General features: G+C 38.2%; 1 protein-coding gene across 1 annotated transcript in view; it reads right to left on the bottom strand.

Annotated features, from left to right (window-relative positions):
* RTTN (rotatin) overlaps nucleotides 1–18,076 on the bottom strand; it is a 1,186,344-nt gene that overhangs the window by 407,452 nt on the left and 760,816 nt on the right. The window contains exons 36-37 of the mRNA XM_053714873.1: nucleotides 10,612–10,708; nucleotides 10,205–10,397 (exon numbers count right to left, since the gene is read on the bottom strand). Coding sequence (XP_053570848.1) covers nucleotides 10,205–10,397; nucleotides 10,612–10,708 — 290 coding nt within the window. The remainder of the gene's footprint in view (nucleotides 1–10,204; nucleotides 10,398–10,611; nucleotides 10,709–18,076) is intronic.

Here is an 18,076-nt window from a genome sequence, read left to right as displayed (position 1 = left end):
AGCGGATTTCAAGAAACACTTCCAAAAGAGTATAATAGAAGGGACTTACAGTGGATATAAAAAGTCTACACATCCCTGTTAAAATGTCAGGTTTCTGTGATGTAAAAAAGTGAGACAAAGATAAATTATTTCAGAACTTTTTCCACCTTTAATATGAGCTATAAACTGTACAACTCAATTGAAAAACAAACTGAAATCTTTTAGGTGGAGAGAAGTAAACAAAAAAACCCTGAAATAATGTGGTTGCATAAGTGTGCTCTTATAACTGGGGATATAGCTGTGTTCAGAATTAAGCAATTACATTCAAAACCATGTTAAATAAGAGTCATCATACACCTGCCATCATTTAAAGTGCCTCTGATTAACCCCAAATAAAGTTCAGCTTCTCTAGTTGGTCTTTCCTGAAATTTTCTTAGTCACATTCCACAGCAAAAGCCATGGTCCACAGAGAGCTTCCAAAGCATCAGAGGGATCTCATTGTTAAAAGGTATCAGTCAGGAGAAGAGTACAAAAGAATTTCCAAGGCATTAGATATACCATGGAACACAGTGAAGACAGTTATCATCAAGTGGAGAAAAACATAATTTATGTAAGAACTTACCTGATAAATTCATTTCTTTCATGTTAGCAAGAGTCCATGAGCTAGTGACGTATGGGATATACATTCCTACCAGGAGGGGCAAAGTTTCCCAAACCTCAAAATGCCTATAAATACACCCCTCACCACACCCACAAATCAGTTTAACGCATAGCCAAGAAGTGGGGTGATAAGACAACAGTGCAAAAGCATAAAAAATAAGGAATTGGAATAATTGTGCTTTATACAAAAAATCATAACCACCACAAAAAGGGTGGGCCTCATGGACTCTTGCTAATATGAAAGAAATTAATTTATCAGGTAAGTTCTTACATAAATTATGTTTTCTTTCATGTAATTAGCAAGAGTCCATGAGCTAGTGACGTATGGGATAATGACTACCCAAGATGTGGATCTTCCACGCAAGAGTCACTAGAGAGGGAGGGATAAAATAAAGACAGCCAATTCCGCTGAAAATAATCCACACCCAAAATAAAGTTTAAATCTTATAATGAAAAAAACTGAAATTATAAGCAGAAGAATCAAACTGAAACAGCTGCCTGAAGTACTTTTCTACCAAAAACTGCTTCAGAAGAAGAAAACACATCAAAATGGTAGAATTTAGTAAAAGTATGCAAAGAAGACCAAGTTGCTGCTTTGCAAATCTGATCAACCGAAGCTTCATTCCTAAACGCCCAGGAAGTAGAAACTGACCTAGTAGAATGAGCTGTAATCCTCTGAGGCGGAGTTTTACCCGACTCGACATAAGCATGATGAATTAAAGATTTCAACCAAGATGCCAAAGAAATGGCAGAGGCCTTCTGACCTTTCCTAGAACCGGAAAAGATAACAAATAGACTAGAAGTCTTTCGGAAATTCTTAGTAGCTTCAACATAATATTTCAAAGCTCTAACTACATCCAAAGAATGCAATGATCTCTCCTTAGAATTCTTAGGATTAGGACACAATGAAGGAACCACAATTTCTCTACTAATGTTGTTAGAATTCACAACCTTAGGTAAAAATTGAAAAGAAGTTCGCAACACCGCCTTATCCTGATGAAAAATCAGAAAAGGAGACTCACAAGAAAGAGCAGATAATTCAAAACTCTTCTAGCAGAAGAGATGGCCAAAAGAAAGAAAACTTTCCAAGAAAGTAATTTAATGTCCAATGAATGCATAGGTTCAAACGGAGGAGCTTGAAGAGCCCCCAGAACCAAATTCAAACTCCAAGGAGGAGAAATTGACTTAACAGGATTTATACGAACCAAAGTTTGTACAAAAAAATGAATATCAGGAAGATTAGCAATCTTCCTGTGAAAAAGAACAGAAAGAGCAGAGATTTGTCCTTTCAAGGAACTTGCAGACAAACCTTTATCCAAACCATCCTGAAGAAACTGTAAAATTCTCGGAATTCTAAAAGAATGCCAGGAAAAATGATGAGAAAGACACCAAGAAATGTAAGTCTTCCAGACTCGATAATATATCTTCCTAGATACAGATTTACGAGCCTGTAACATAGTATTAATCACAGAGTCAGAGAAACCTCTTTGACTAAGAATCAAGCGTTCAATCTCCATACCTTTAAATTTAAGGATTTGAGATCCTGATGCTAAAAAGGACCTTGCGACAGAAGGTCCGGTCTTAACGGAAGAGTCCACGGTTGGCAAGAGGCCATCCGGAAAAGATCCGCATACCAAAACCTGTGAGGCCATGCTGGAGCCACCAGCAGAACAAACAAGCTTTCCTTCAGAATCTTGGAGATTACTTTTGGAAGAAGAACTAGAGGCGGAAAGATATAGGCAGGATGATACTTCCAAGGAAGTGACAATGCATCCACTGCTTCCGCCTGAGGATCCCTGGATCTGGACAGATACCTGGGAAGTTTCTTGTTTAGATGAGAAGCCATCAGATCTATTTCTGGAAGTCCCCACATTTGAACAATCTGAAGAAATACCTCTGGGTGAAGAGACCATTCGCCCGGATGTAACGTTTGGCGACTGAGATAATCCGCTTCCCAATTGTCTATACCTGGGATATGAAGCGCAGAAATTAGACAGGAGCTTGATTCCGCCCATACCAGTATTCGAGATACTTCTTTCATAGCTAGAGGACTGTGAGTCCCTCCTTGATGATTGATATATGCCACAGTTGTGACATTGTCTGACTGAAAACAAATGAACGATTCTCTCTTTAGAAGAGGCCATGACTGAAGAGCTCTGAAAATTGCACGGAGTTCCAAAATATTTATTGGTAATCTCACCTCCTGAGATTCCCAAACCCCTTGTGCTGTCAGAGACCCCCAAACAGCTCCCCAACCTGTCAGACTTGCATCTGTTGAAATTACAGTCCAGGTCGGAAGAACAAAAGAAGCCCCCTGAACTAAACAATGGTGATCTGTCCACCACGTCAGAGAGTGTCGTACAATCGGTTTTAAAGATATTAATTGAGATATCTTTGTGTAATCCCTGCACCACTGATTCAGCATACAGAGCTGAGGAGGTCGCATGTGAAAACGAGCAAAGGGGATCGCGTCCGATGCAGCAGTCATAAGACCTAGAATTTCCATGCATAAGGCTACCGAAGGGAATGATTGAGACTGAAGGATTCGACAGGCTGAGATCAATTTTAGACGTCTCTTGTCTGTCAGAGACAGAGTCATGGACACTGAATCTATCTGGAAACCTAAAAAGGTTACCCTTGTCTGAGGAATCAATGAACTTTTCGGTAAATTATATATTTTTTATATTTTTCTTATTGTTAAAGTGTTGCATAGTTTAAAATGTCTCAGATACAGTGCAATGGGTGTTTTGCACTTTTTAATCGTTCTACTTTTTGGAGATTTAGGGGCTGTCCTGTTTGTAAGCAGTTTTCCCTGTTAAGGGAGGAAATAGCTAAACTTCAAGCTAAGGTAAGTAACATACCTGTTACCTCTACAAAGCTGTCTCAGAAAGAAGCCCCTCTACCCCAGAGATCAGCAAGGAGAGGCAGATGGATCACTGTAGGCTCTGGAAGAATTAGAACAGTAGACCAGAAGCATTGCCCACAACCTCTGCCATTGCAAAACTCCTATGCTGCTCTTGCCGAATATACTTGTGATGAGGAGATTGCTGTTTCTGAGCCCTCTGAAGCTGTAACAGGTAATTTAAATCTATTGGCACCTGATTCTCCAGGTAACATAACACAGGAAAGAACTGCAGATATGTTTTTGAGAAAAAGACTGTTAGTGGGTGACTCTATTTTGAGGAATGTGTATTTAGGTGAAAGTAAAGGAGAAACAAGGGAGGTTAGATGTCTTCCAGGAGCTACTGCTCACAGGGATAAGAATCGTATTTTGAGAATTGTTAAGGCAGCAGGAAAGGGAAGTGAGTTAGATGTGATTGTACATTTAGGAACAAATGATCTGGCTAGTAATCATGTTGCTGCTGTTCAGAAAGAGTTTTGTGACCTAGGTAATCATTTAGAGACTGTGGCATCAACTCTATCATTTTCTGCTATTTTACCTGTGTATGACCAGGAAGCAGGAAAGATGGAGCGGATAACAACATTTAATTCTTGGTTAGATAAGTGGTGCAGGGAACGAGGATTTGGTTTTATTGGCCATTATAGCTCTGTTTGGAAAGATACTAGGTTATTTAGGAGAGATGGCTTGCATTTGGATGCTAAAGGAACAGAGTATCTGGGAGAGGAGTTCAAATACTTTATTAGAAATCATTTAAACTAATAAAGGGGGGTAGCATTAATATATCCACCTGCCCCCCACAGCATGCCAAAACTGTTAGTCCAAGTAACAATTCTAGAAATTCTAGTAGAAAAATTCTTCGTGCCATGAGCACAAATGCTCGCAGCTTAGGAAATAAATTACCTGAACTCATTTCAATAATGACTAGGGACAACTTGGATTTAGTAGCTATAACAGAAACATGGTACAATGATTTGCATGACTGGGACATAGTCATACCTGGATACAGGTTATTTAAAAAGAACAGAGTAGGAAAGAAAGGTGGAGGAGTTGCTTTGTATGTAAATGAAAATATAAAGGTTACTGAAATTGTAGGAACAAATGATGAGGTGGAAAGTATTTGGGTGACTTTGGAAATTGGAGATAAAAATGTTTTTAGAATAGGGGTTGTATATAGGCCTCCATTGCAGGATGAAAAACTGGACAATCTGTTATTAGATGAAATAACCAAAATGACCATGAAGGGTAAGGTTATAGTACTGGGGGACTTTAATTTGCCAGATATAGACTGGAAGATTCCTTCTGCTAGATCGGCTAGAAGCAGGTATATTCTTGAATCTCTGCTAGGGGAATCACTTGAACAATTAGTCAAGGAACCAACTCGTAAGGAAGCTATATTAGATCTAATACTTACAAACAGTGATACAGTTTCAGATGTGTCTGTAGGTGAGAACTTAGGATCCAGTGATCATCAATCTGTTTGGTTTAGTATTCATGTTCAGGAGCTGTCCACCCAGACTAAAACAAAAGTTTTAGACTTTAGGACGGCAGATTTTTCATTAATGGGAGAATACCTAAAGAACTATTTAAAGAGGAAAACTCTTATTACAGGGGTTCAAGAACAGTGGGAATTTGTGAAAGGTGCCATTTTAGATGCAACCGCACACTGTATTAGACATGTCTGTAAAAGTAAAAGAAAGCGGAAACCAATTTGGTTTTCCAAAGAAGTAGCACATGCTGTAAAGACAAAAAAGATAGCTTATAAAAATTACAGACACACACAAGCAGATGATGATATGAAAATATGGAGACTCCAACAAAAAAAGACTAAGCAGTTAATTAGGAAGGTTAAAGCTCATGCAGAAGAGAAGATAGCACAGTCAGTAAAACATGGGGACAAAACATTCTTTAGATATATCAGTGAAAGAAGAAAAAATAAGGTAGGAATAGTAAAATTGAAATCAGTTGATGGTAGAATAATAGAAGGAGATAAGCAGATTGCAGACTGTCTCAATGATTACTTCTGTTCTGTTTTCACTAAAGATTGTGAAGATACAATGTCTACATTAAGGGATGCTACGCAAAATAGAAACAAGCTTAACAGTAATCTTTTTACAGAGGATGAGGTTTTGTTAGCATTATCAAAAATAAATGTTACAAAGGCAGTGGGTCCTGATAATATTCATCCAAGGGTTTTAAAAGAACTTTGATCAGTGCTAACTGTCCCATTAACTGATCTGTTTAATCAGTCACTATTAACAGGAGCTGTCCCAGATGATTGGAGAATAGCAAATGTAATACCCCTTCATAAAAAGGGCAGTAGAGAAGAATCTGGCAACTACAGGCCAGTTAGTTTAACTTCAGTAGTAGGGAAATTAATGGAAAGCCTCTTAAAAGAAAGAATTATGACTTACATAAAGACAAACAATTTAGAGGACCAAAATCAGCATGGTTTTACTTCAGGGAGATCATGTCAGACTAATCTAATTGACTTCTTTGATTATGTAACAAAAGTATTAGACAAGGGAGGAGCAGTTGATGTAGCATATCTAGATTTCAGTAAAGCATTTGACACCGTCCCACACAATAAACTTATTCACAAACTATATCTCCTTGGTCTAGATTCAAAAATTGTGAACTGGGTGGAATGCTGGCTTAAGGACAGAAAACAAAGTGTCTTAGTAAATGGAGTTCATTCAGCAGAGGGGGCTGTTACTAGTGGTGTTCCTCAGGGGTCAGTTCTGGGGCCTGTTTTGTTTAACATATGTATCTGCGATATCAGCAAAGGGCTACAGGGGAAAGTATGTCTCTTTGCAGATGATACAAAAATTTGCAACAGAGTGGATGTTCCAGGGGGGGTAGACAAAATGAGAAGTGATATACAACAAATGGAGGATTGGACAAACGACTGGGGTCTAAAGTTTAACACAGCAAAGTGTAAAATAATGCATTTAGGGAAGAAAAATCCAAATGTTAATTACAGACTCAATGACACTTTACTGACTGTTACAGACGAGGAACAGGACTTGGGAATTATTATTTCAGATGACTTAAAACTTAGTAAACAATGTAGTAATGCAGCGAGTAAGGCAAGCAGAATGCTTGGATGTATTGGTAGAGGTATTTGCAGCAGAAATAGTAAGGTTCTTATGCCACTTTATAGATCATTAGTTAGGCCTCATCTTGAGTATTGTGTGCAGTTCTGGAGACCATATCTTCAGAAGGATATTAACAAACTTGAATCTGTGCAAAGGAGGGCTACCAAAATGGTACATGGTCTAAAAAATAAAACTTACCAGGATAGGCTCATTGACCTAAATATGTATAGCTTAGAGGAGAGAAGGGAAAGAGGTGATATGATAGCAACTTTCAAGTACATTAAAGGGTTTAGTAAAACTGAGGCTGTGGGTATTTTACATAAAATGGAAAATTCAAGAACAAGGGGTCATGAGCTCAAGCTAAAGGGTAGTAGATTCAGAAGTAATTTGAGGAAGCACTTCTTTACAGAAAGAGTGATTGATTTATGGAATAAACTTCCTCAAGAGGTAGTAGCAACAAACACTGTGGGGGACTTTAAAAATGCATGGGACAAGCATAGGGCTATCCTACGAACTAGATAAGTTTATACTGTTAGGTAAGGTCGGGCAGACTTGCTGGGCCTATGGCTCTTATCTGCCGTCAATATCTATGTTTCTATGTAAATTGATCCTCCAACCATGATCTCGAAGAAACAACACAAGTCGATTCGTATGAGATTCTGCTAAATGTGAAGACTGAGCAAGTACCAAGATATCGTCCAAATAAGGAAATACCACAATACTCTGTTCTCTGATTACAGACAGAAGGGCACCGAGAACCTTTGTAAAAATTCTTGGAGCTGTTGCTAGGCCAAACGGCAGAGCCACAAACTGGTAATGCTTGTCTAGAAAAGAGAATCTCAGAAACTGATAGTGATCTGGATGAATCGGAATATGCAGATATGCATCCTGTAAATCTATTGTGGACATATAATGCCCTTGCTGAACAAAAGGCAGGATAGTCCTTATAGTTACCATTTTGAATGTTGGTATCCTTACATAACGATTCAATATTTTTAGATCCAGAACTGGTCTGAAGGAATTCTCCTACTTTGGTACAATGAAGAGATTTGAATAAAACCCCAGACCCTGTTCCAGAACTGGAACTGGCATAATTACTCCAGCCAACTCTAGATCTGAAACACATTTCAGAAATGCTTGAGCCTTCGCTGGATTTACTGGGACACGGGAAAGAAAAAATCTCTTTGCAGGAGGCCTTATCTTGAAGCCAATTCTGTACCCTTCTGAAACAATGTTCTGAATCCAAAGATTGTGAATTGAATTGATCCAAATTTCTTTGAAAAATCGTAATCTGCCCCCTACCAGCTGGGCTGGAATGAGGGCCGCACCTTCATGTGGACTTGGGAGCTGGCTTTGGTTTTCTAAAAGGCTTGGATTTATTCCACACTGGAGATGGTTTCCAAACTGATACCGCTCCTGTAGGTGAAGGATCAGGCTTTTGTTCCTTATTGTGACGAAAGGAACGAAAACGATTATTAGACCTAAATTTACCTTTAGATTTTTTATCCTGTGGTAAAAAAGTTCCTTTCCCTCCAGTAACAGTTGAGATAATAGAATCCAACTGAGAACCAAATAATTTATTACCCTGGAAAGAAAGGGAAAGCAAAGTTGACTTAGAAGACATATCAGCATTCCAAGTTTTAAGCCATAAAGCTCTTCTAGCTAAAATAGCTAGAGACATATACCTGACATCAACTCTAATGATATCAAAGATGGCATCACAAATAAAGTTATTAGCATGTTGAAGAAGATTAACAATGCTATGAGAATTATGATATGTTACTTGTTGCGCTAAAGCTTCTAACCAAAAAGTTGAAGCTGCAGCAACATCCGCTAAAGATATAGCAGGTCTAAGAAGATTATCTGAACATAAGTAAGCTTTTTTTAGAAAGGATTCAATCTTCCTATCTAAAGGATCCTTAAAGGAAGTACTATCTGCCGTAGGAATAGTAGTACGTTTAGCAAGAGTAGAGACAGCCCCATCAACTAAGACTTACTTACCCCAGGACACTCATCTACATGTAGTAGAAAGCCAAACCAGTACTGAAACAAGAATCAGTAGAGGTAATGGTATATATAAGAGTATATCGTCGATCTGAAAAGGGAGGTAAGAGATGAATCTCTACGACCGATAACAGAGAACCTATGAAATAGACCCCGTAGAAGGAGAACATTGAATTCAAATAGGCAATACTCTCCTCACATCCCTCTGACATTCACTGCACGCTGAGAGGAAAACCGGGCTCCAACCTGCTGCGGAGCGCATATCAACATAGAATCTAGCACAAACTTACTTCACCACCTCCATAGGAGGCAAAGTTTGTAAAACTGATTTGTGGGTGTGGTGAGGGGTGTATTTATAGGCATTTTGAGGTTTGGGAAACTTTGCCCCTCCTGGTAGGAATGTATATCCCATACGTCACTAGCTCATAGACTCTTGCTAATTACATGAAAGAAATATGGCACAACAGTGACATTACCAAGAACTGGATGTCCCTCCAAAATTGATGAAAAGACGATAAGAAAACTGGTCTGAGAGGCTACCAAGAGGCCTACAGCAACATTAAAGGAGCTGCAGGAATATCTAGCAAATACTGGCTGTGTGGTACATGTGACAACAATCTCCCGTATTCTTCATATGTCTGGGCTATGGGGTAGACTGGCAAGATGAAAGCCTTTTCTTACGAAGAAAAACATCCAAGCCAGGCTACTTTTTGCAAAAACACATCTGAAGTCTCCCAAAAGCATGTGGGAAAAGGTGTTATGGTCTGATGAAACTAAGGTTGAACTTTTTGGCCATAATTCCAAAAGATATGTTTGGCGCAAAAACAACACTGCACATCACCAAAAGAACACCATACCCACAGTGAAGTATGGTGGTGGCAGCATCATGCTTTGGGGCTGTTTTTCTTCAGCTGGAACTGGGGCCTTAGTTAAGCTAGAGGGAATTATGAACAGTTCCAAATACCAGTCAATATTGGCACAAAACCTTCAGGCTTCTGCTAGAAAGCTGAACATGAAGAGGAACTTCATCTCTCAGCATGACAACGACCCAAAGCATACATCCAAATCAACAAAGGAATGGCTTCACCAGAAGAAGATTAAAGTTTTGGAATGACCCAGCCAGAGCCCAGACTTGAATCTGAATGAAAATCTGTGGGGTGATCTGAAGAGGGCTGTGCACAGGAGATGCCCTCGCAATCAGCAAAGTATTAGTTTAAGGGTGTGCACACTTATGCAACCATATTATTTTATTTTTATATTTTTTTCTTCCCTCTACCTAAAACATTTCAGTTTGTTTTTCAATTGAGTTGTACAGTATATAGGTCACATTAAAGCTGGAAAAAGTTCTGAAATGATTTATCTTTGTCTCATTTTTTTACATCACAGAAACCTGACATTTTAACAGGGGTGTGTAGAATTTTTATATCCACTGTACATCTTATGATATAAACAACAGTGTTTCTGGCTGGTTGTATGAAGTAAAAAATAAATTTGATCCACATTTTTGTGAAACTAAGATATAGTTAAATAAGACAGGTAAACATGATAACAGCTGTATAATTACCTTGTAAGATCTTTCAATATATGTCCTTCATGCAATGAAATTACAGTATCTGCAGGATTTACGACTAGGAGATTCTCCAGTAAGCTGCATATTGCCGATAAAAGAACTGGTGTGACTAAAGAACACTGGTCAGGCAAATGTGCAGATAATTCTGCTGAACTCAAAGATGATGCTCTGGTATTAGTTGTTTGACCTGTAGTAATACAGACACAATCAATATGAATTTTACCCTTCTACCACTAATTAACCTGTGCATTATTCTATGAACTACCCAAATAAATTATGTGATAATTATGTAATACTTCATTTTCTTAAAAACAAATTTATTCTACAAAAACACAAGTAAAAGTACAAAACTAAATACTAATATCATAAACTGCAAAACAATTTAAATAATGAAATAGTACCTTGATCCAGAAGATGGTTAGCTACATTTTCCGATACTGATGGAATAGACACTGGTAGTAGGTGATCTGAACTACTTGAAGAAGATTCAGGAAAAATCTAAACATTTGAAAATTGTAGCGTTAATTAAGTTGGTAATGACTATCATATTTAAGTTGCTTTCATCTACATAATGCATTAGAGAAGCAAACTAAAAAGCAACATATTTATCTCAGACTTAGGGACTTTACACTCAAAATCTTATTTTCCATAAAAAGTTTCTAAATAATGCACTATAAAAAAAACCTTTGCAATGCACTTTCATTATTTATTTAGCCTCCTTTTAACCTTTAATTTGACTATAAATATTGAAGTGTTTCCACTCCCAACAGAGAAGCTGGAGTGCATTCTATAGAATGCAGAACCCTGACATTCCTACATGCTTGCTATAGCTGTCTAGTGTGGCTCTGTAGTTAGCTCAGCTGCTTTACAAGCTGAAAGTCAAAGGTTTGAATCCAGCATCAAGTACTGGTCCTCATGTGGTGTCTGCTTCCAAAAACATATTATAACTAGCAGTGCAAAAGAGAATCTTAATCCCTACATGCTTCACAGTGATTAGTTAATATGTGTAGAACCTTTTTTTTATCTGCCCTTAATTGGCCATGGCAAAGGAAGTAAGATAACATTTAAGAGGCATTTCAAAGGGCATGTCCTGGGCCTGCAAACCAATGCATATTTTAATAACAAAACCAATTTTATATGCTTTTAAAACATTTAATTTTCTATGCATTTTGCATAAATAAATATATATACTGTATATATATATATATATATATATATATATATATACTTACCTGATAAATTAATTTATTTCATGACGGTAAGAGTCCACAAGTTATTACATGTGGCAATAATCCCCCCACTGACTACTAGAAGGAGGCAAGACACCCCAACACACCAGAGCTTTAAATCTTTCCCACTTCCCACATACAGCCAAGTAGATGATGAAAAAATAAAAACAGGAAAGATAAAAAGGGGCAAAGAAGGGCAAACACAAATATTGCTGCCACCTAAAGGAAAAATACAGGGCGGAGCTTGTAGACTCTCACCATCATGAAAGAAAAAGAAATAGAATTTATCAGGTAAGCATAAATTTGTTTTCTGTCATCAGATGGTGAGAGCCCATGAGTCACCACTTGTAGGAATCAATACCAAAGCAGTGAAGTCCACAAGACCACCGTGAAATAGGAGGAGACAAACAGTGAAGGCAGGATGTTACTATTCAGGCACTACGGCCCGCAGAACTTTCCTGCAAAAGCCAGCCTCAGAAGAAGCGTACACATCAAAGTGATAAAACACAGACAAGTAGAGCTGCCTTACAAATCTGATCAATAGTAGCCTCATTACGAAAGGCACAAGAAGTAGCAACTGCTCTAGTTGAATTAGGCCCCGCCCACCTCTTACACAATGTCTGTTGGGCCTTAAAGTAACACCTCAAGTGTTAAAAACAGCCATGTGGGTATGCAAATCTCAAAATAAGCCAAATGAACCCTCTAAATAAAAAGTCCCAAAAAATGTTTTTACCAAAATCATCAAAAAACGTTTGCTTTATTATATAAGTGTCAACCAGCAGAGTAACTTAGCCCTTATGCAAGCTTGCAATACTACCATAAGTGTTTGATTACAGCTTACCCTTCCCCTCATGGGGATAATGTCAGCCCTTTTCTTGAAATATCACTGTCTTTCTAGAAAAATATGACTGAACATACCTCAGTGCAGCATAGCCTGCAAAACCGTTCCCCAACTGAAGTTTCCTGTACTCCTCAGCCTCTGTGGGAACAGCAATGGATCTTAGTTACAAATGCTAAGATCATCATCCTCCAGGCAGAAATTTTCATCTTTTTTCTGCTTGAGAGTAAATAGTACACACCGGTACCATTTAAAATAACAAAATCTTGCTTGAAGAAAATAAAACTAATATTTTGTCACCACAATCTCTTTACCCTTCCTTATTGCTTAGAGCCGGCAAAGAGAATGACTGGGGGGTGGAGTTGGGGGAGGAGCTATATAGACAGCTCTGCTGTGGGTGCTCTCTTTGCCACTTCCTGTTGGGAAGGAGAATATCCCACAAGTATTGGATGAATCCGTGGACTTGATACATCTTGCAAGAGAAATATATATAAATATATATATATATATATATATATATATATATATATATATATATATATATATATATATATATTCATTCATTCCATTGGGTCCAGGCACTTGCAGGATTTTTAAATCCTGCTTTATTAGTGACATTTTAGGGACATATTAAATCCCCTTCCTAAGACATCTCGTACATTGTACGCTTATATCCTGGATGGTTGCCCCCAAGAAGACAGGCAGATTGCTATTAATTGCATATATAATTTGTATATATTTATTTATTATACAGTATATACACACACAGAAACACACACACACACACACACACACACACACACACACATATATATATATATATATATATATATATATATATATATATATATATATATATATATACACACACACACTTTTTTTTGTAGGGAAAAAAAAAAGATAAATATTATGGTCAGAGGCAGTTGGACAAGCTGCCACTGGTAGATGTTACCTTAGGGAGAAAATGAAGAAATGAATAGCTAATACAAAGAACAACCTTATCCTGATAACAAAAAAACAAAAAAAAAGGTTTGCATGACAAAGTCGGAAGCTCAGAAACAATCCTAGAAGAATAAATAGCTAGAAGAAAAAAAACCTTCCAGGATAAAAGATTAAGGTCTAAATCATGCATCAGTTTAAAAGGACTTGCCCAATACCAATTGATATACCCTACAAACCAGAAACAAGCCTCCTACATTTCGGTTTACAGAAATTGACCCCAGCTTCCAAAGATCTATTGATCTTTCTCTAAATGGCCACTAAACTAGCAATAGCCAGAAAATGGAAGAATCCATCTCCTCCATCTATTGCCCAGGTTATATCTATTGCATCGTATTTCAGAAATCTACCCATAAAAGGCGAAAGACAAAGTAGAACAATACCTTGAAATCTGGACCCCCTGGATAGAGAGGTATCCCGATGAACCTGACTGAATGCCCCCCTCCCCCTGTCCTTCCACCTTTTTTCCCCCCTCTCTTTCCCTCTTCTACCCCCATACTATTATTAACTCCCTACCTTACACCTTCATATAATCCAGAGAGTAATTAACATCCTCCTTGTTAGCTTACTCACAAGAGGCAATCATATAGCTTCTAATGTTCCATATTTTTTTCTTATTTAAGAAAGAATAGGCCTTCTTTCTTAATAATGCCTATTTTACTTTTATATAAACAACATTTAAGAAACTGAGGTCACATATGATTGTCACATTATCATCAAATGTTCAACACAATTGCTACACCTGCAAACACTATTCCTTACTTCTCTCCATTAAGGTGTAGCACTTCAGATAATATGCTTTGATTTATACTATATTTTTCACAAATTGTACCTTTTGTCTTCACATAGACTGTTCATGATCCATACATATATGTTCGTGCATATGTGACTTTCTGATGTTTATTTGTTCATGCATCTTTTTTACCTCAATAAAAACAAAATTTAAATAATAAAGGACTTGTGCTAGGGTCCCAAGACCTGGCACAATACTGAGGCAGTTTGTTAGAAGCTATAAGGAATATCTCTAACAGACCCCAAAGTCTCACAATTTGGTTGAAAACTTCCTGATTCATAGACCATTCCCCTGGGTGAAGAGACTGGAATAAATTAAATCAGTATGCTTTAAAATTGTTCACACCCGGAATTTGGATGGCAGAAATACTGCAACGATGGTGCTCACACCAGCTGAAGTTGCTGGACACTTCCCTCGTCTCTAAAGAACTGCAAGTTCCTCCCTGATGACTGACATAAACCACTGCAGTGACAATGTCTAATTGGAATATCAGAAAAGACTTGTGTCTGAGATTGGCCAACTCTGGAGAACCCTGAAGATTGCACAGAATTCTAGAATATTTATGGTAAACTCGCCTCCTACAGAGACCAAACACCCAGCTCTGCTGGCATCCGTGGAGATTACTATCCAAACTGTTTAAATAATGGAGGCAACCTGAACCAAGAAATGGTGAGTCTGCCACCAAGACAGGGACTGCCCTGTGATCTAACAGAATCCTCTGTGACAGATACTCAATATAATTTCAATGATGCAGCAACTGCAATTGGAGGACCCAAAGATGAAATATGACAATTGGAAGCATCTGAGGCAGCCACCATGAAACCTACAACTTCCATGCATTAGGCAACAAAAGGGAAAGGATTCAACTGCAGGGCATAGGCCTTTTGCAGCTTCAATCTGTCTGTCAGATACAAATGCACTGTCACAGAATTGATTATGAACCCCAGAAAAGACACACATTTCTGAGTTAATTAGCTTTTGGAAGATTTATTTTCCAACCATGATTCTGAAGCAACTGTAGCACCATTTGAGGAAAAGATGGTACCTGAACAAGAAAGTCATCCAAGTAAAAAACTACTGAAATCCTTAAAAGTTCCAGCTACAGACAACAGAGCTCCCAGAACTTTTGTAAATGCTCTGAGAGATGTAGCCAAACTGAAAAGAAGGGCCATGAACTGACAATGCTTGTCTAAAAAAGCAAATCAGAGGAAGTATGCATGATCCCTATGAAAAGGAAGTGTGAATTGTCTCCATCTATAAAGTAGGAACTTTCAGGATATTGTTCAATATTTTGAGATCCAAAACAGGCAGAAAAGTACCCTCTTTTCTTTGGTATGATAAAGAAATTTGAATAAAGACCCTGGTTTGATTCTAAAGTTGGAACTGGAGCAACCACTTCCATTAATTCCTGATCTCTCACACAAGCCAAGAAAGCTTTGGCCTTTAAAGGATCTCGAGGAACTCTAGAAAGAATCTCTTTCTTAAGGAGGCCTTGAACAAAAGCTTATTCAATACCCCTGGGAAATGATTTGCAATACCTAGGGATCCTGAACAGATCTCTCCCAAGCCTTCTGAAAGACACTCAATGTGCCCTCTACCAGAGCCTAGTCTGGTATGGGGGGGGCCACATCTTCAAGTAGTCTTGGGAGCTGAGGTAGAATTCTTGGACTGTTTGTTTTTGGATCAAGAACTCTGGGTTGAGGGGAAAGATTTCTGAGCCTAAGATTGCTTAGTTTGCCAAAAGATACAAAAATGCCCTGCAGAAGTTTACTCATAGATTTCTTATCATCGGGCAGCAAGAAAGATTTACCCTTGAAAGGAAGAGAAACGGAGGACTTTTGCTACAAAGATTGTCTAGCTAAAGCATTAATGCAAATCATTTATAAAGGAATTTGCTGTTCTCTGGAGATGAGTGCGATTCTCAATGTCATCCAGAGTGGTTTCCCCATGAAAAAGTTTAGAAAAATCACCATACCAAACAGTAGTGGCAGCAGTGACGCAGGCAAGGTTGACTGCAGGTCTAAACATAAAACCTACAAGCTGATAGGATCGCCTATATAAACCTTCAAGTTTTCTATCTAAAGGATTTGAAGGAACTATTCTCCAAAGGATTAATAATACGACTGGCCAGAGTAGAAATAGCTGCATCTACCTTAGGAACCTAATTTTCTGTATTAAAAAAAGTTAGAGGAAACAAAGATTTGAACTTGGTAGATGGAACAAAAGGAATGCCTGGCTTCTGCCATTCCTTTAAAGCAAATAAACCTTCCAGCAATAAAGCATGAAAATGCAAAAGTCTGAAATAAAAGGACACATTTCCTATACCAACGAAGCAGGGTCCTGAGACACAGAGAGAATATCCTCCGAATAAGAATCCACAGAGTCAGAGACACCCTTATCAACAATAGGTAACTTAGAAGGGTTGCCCCTAAGGGAAGTCTCTGAAGAGCTAAAGGTAAAAAAAAATCCTTGCAAACATCTGCGTTTAACAGCTGGAAGGCCAGCAAGTTAGAACCTCACTAGTAACAGTGTGATTATAACCCTTAAGTTTTGAAGAAGGTTAAGATAGACTCTCGTGGGAGCAACCTTGATAGGGTAAAAACCCTCTGAAGTTTATTTAAACCCTGTTTAGGATTACCAACAGACTCAACGAATGAGAAACAAGAATGAGCAGGGACACACACCTGAGAATCCTTACAAAGCAAACACAAACTGGAAGGAGTTAAAGTATCAGAGGATTCTTTATGATTATCTGATGAACCAGAAGCCTGAGTTGCACCAGTTTGCTACATAGTACCAGCAAAGATATAGCTTAAGTATAAGAGATAGACTGAAGCAAATAAGCAGTACAAAGCACACAAATAGTTAACTGCAGAGGCAGGTAAAGGCACAATGTAAAACTGACTAACCACCCTCAAGAGAAAAACAATAAACATAAGGTACTTTAAAATAACCTCTGAAAACTGCAAAAAACAGTTAAAGGCTTACATAGCAATTAACACAGCAAATAAAAGGGTTAAGTAAAATTTGTACACCAAATTTGAAGCAAAGCTCTGATGATCAGAGTGACTTACTACCTCCACCGGTCTTGAGAGCCTTCCTACACACTGAAAATGTTAAAGCAACACAGGAAAAAAACAAAACAAAACTGATGCTTACCTGATAAAAGTATTTATTTCCGGATATGGTGAGTTCACAACGTTATCAATTACTAGTGGGAATATCCCTCCTGGCCAGCAGGAGGAGGCAGAGAGCACCACAACAAAGCTGTTTCACTCCCCTACCCATAACCCCCAGTCATTCGACCGAAAGGGAAAAAAGAAATAACATAAAGGTGTAGAGGTGCCTAAGGTTTAGACAGAAAATAACTGTCTAAAATTAAAGGGAGGGGTTGTGGACTCACCATATTCAGAAATGTGTCAGGTAAGCATACATTTTTTGGTGAGTCCACAACATCATCAATTACTAGTGGGAACAATACCCAAGCTAGGGGACACCGATGACTAGGGAGAGATAACAAGACAGGCAGACCTAAACAGAAGGTACCACAGCTTGAAGAACCTTTCTCCCAAAGGAAGCCTCGGCCGAGGCAAAAGTATGACATATGGAAAATTTGGAAAAAGTTGCAGCCTTGCAAATCTGTTTCACAGAAGCTCAATTTATTCAACAGAGTGCCAAACATGACAAGTAATAAGAGCCCTCATTTTAAACAGAGTTCCCTTGAAATAAAATGAGCCACAGATGAATAAAGATACAAATAGGGTAATCCTTCCACACAGTGACAAAAATTAATCCCTCAGTCTCCTATCACGTCAGTGCCTACATCCTGCCAACCTTAAATCCTTACTAAAGGATTAATTTATCCCAAATGTATTTCAGTCATATACTTGAGAAGTGCAAACCTCCAGTCCTTAGCTAGATTGCAGGTAAGTGCATTTTGTCTTCTGTCAGGCAGGACAACAGCTTACAGGGTGTGAGAGGACGTCACTCCTCACAGAGACCTGTAG

The sequence above is a fragment of the Bombina bombina genome, chromosome 5, assembly GCF_027579735.1.
Source record: "Bombina bombina isolate aBomBom1 chromosome 5, aBomBom1.pri, whole genome shotgun sequence".
Classification (NCBI taxonomy): domain Eukaryota; kingdom Metazoa; phylum Chordata; class Amphibia; order Anura; family Bombinatoridae; genus Bombina; species Bombina bombina.
This window is presented reverse-complemented; position numbering and strand designations above follow the sequence as displayed.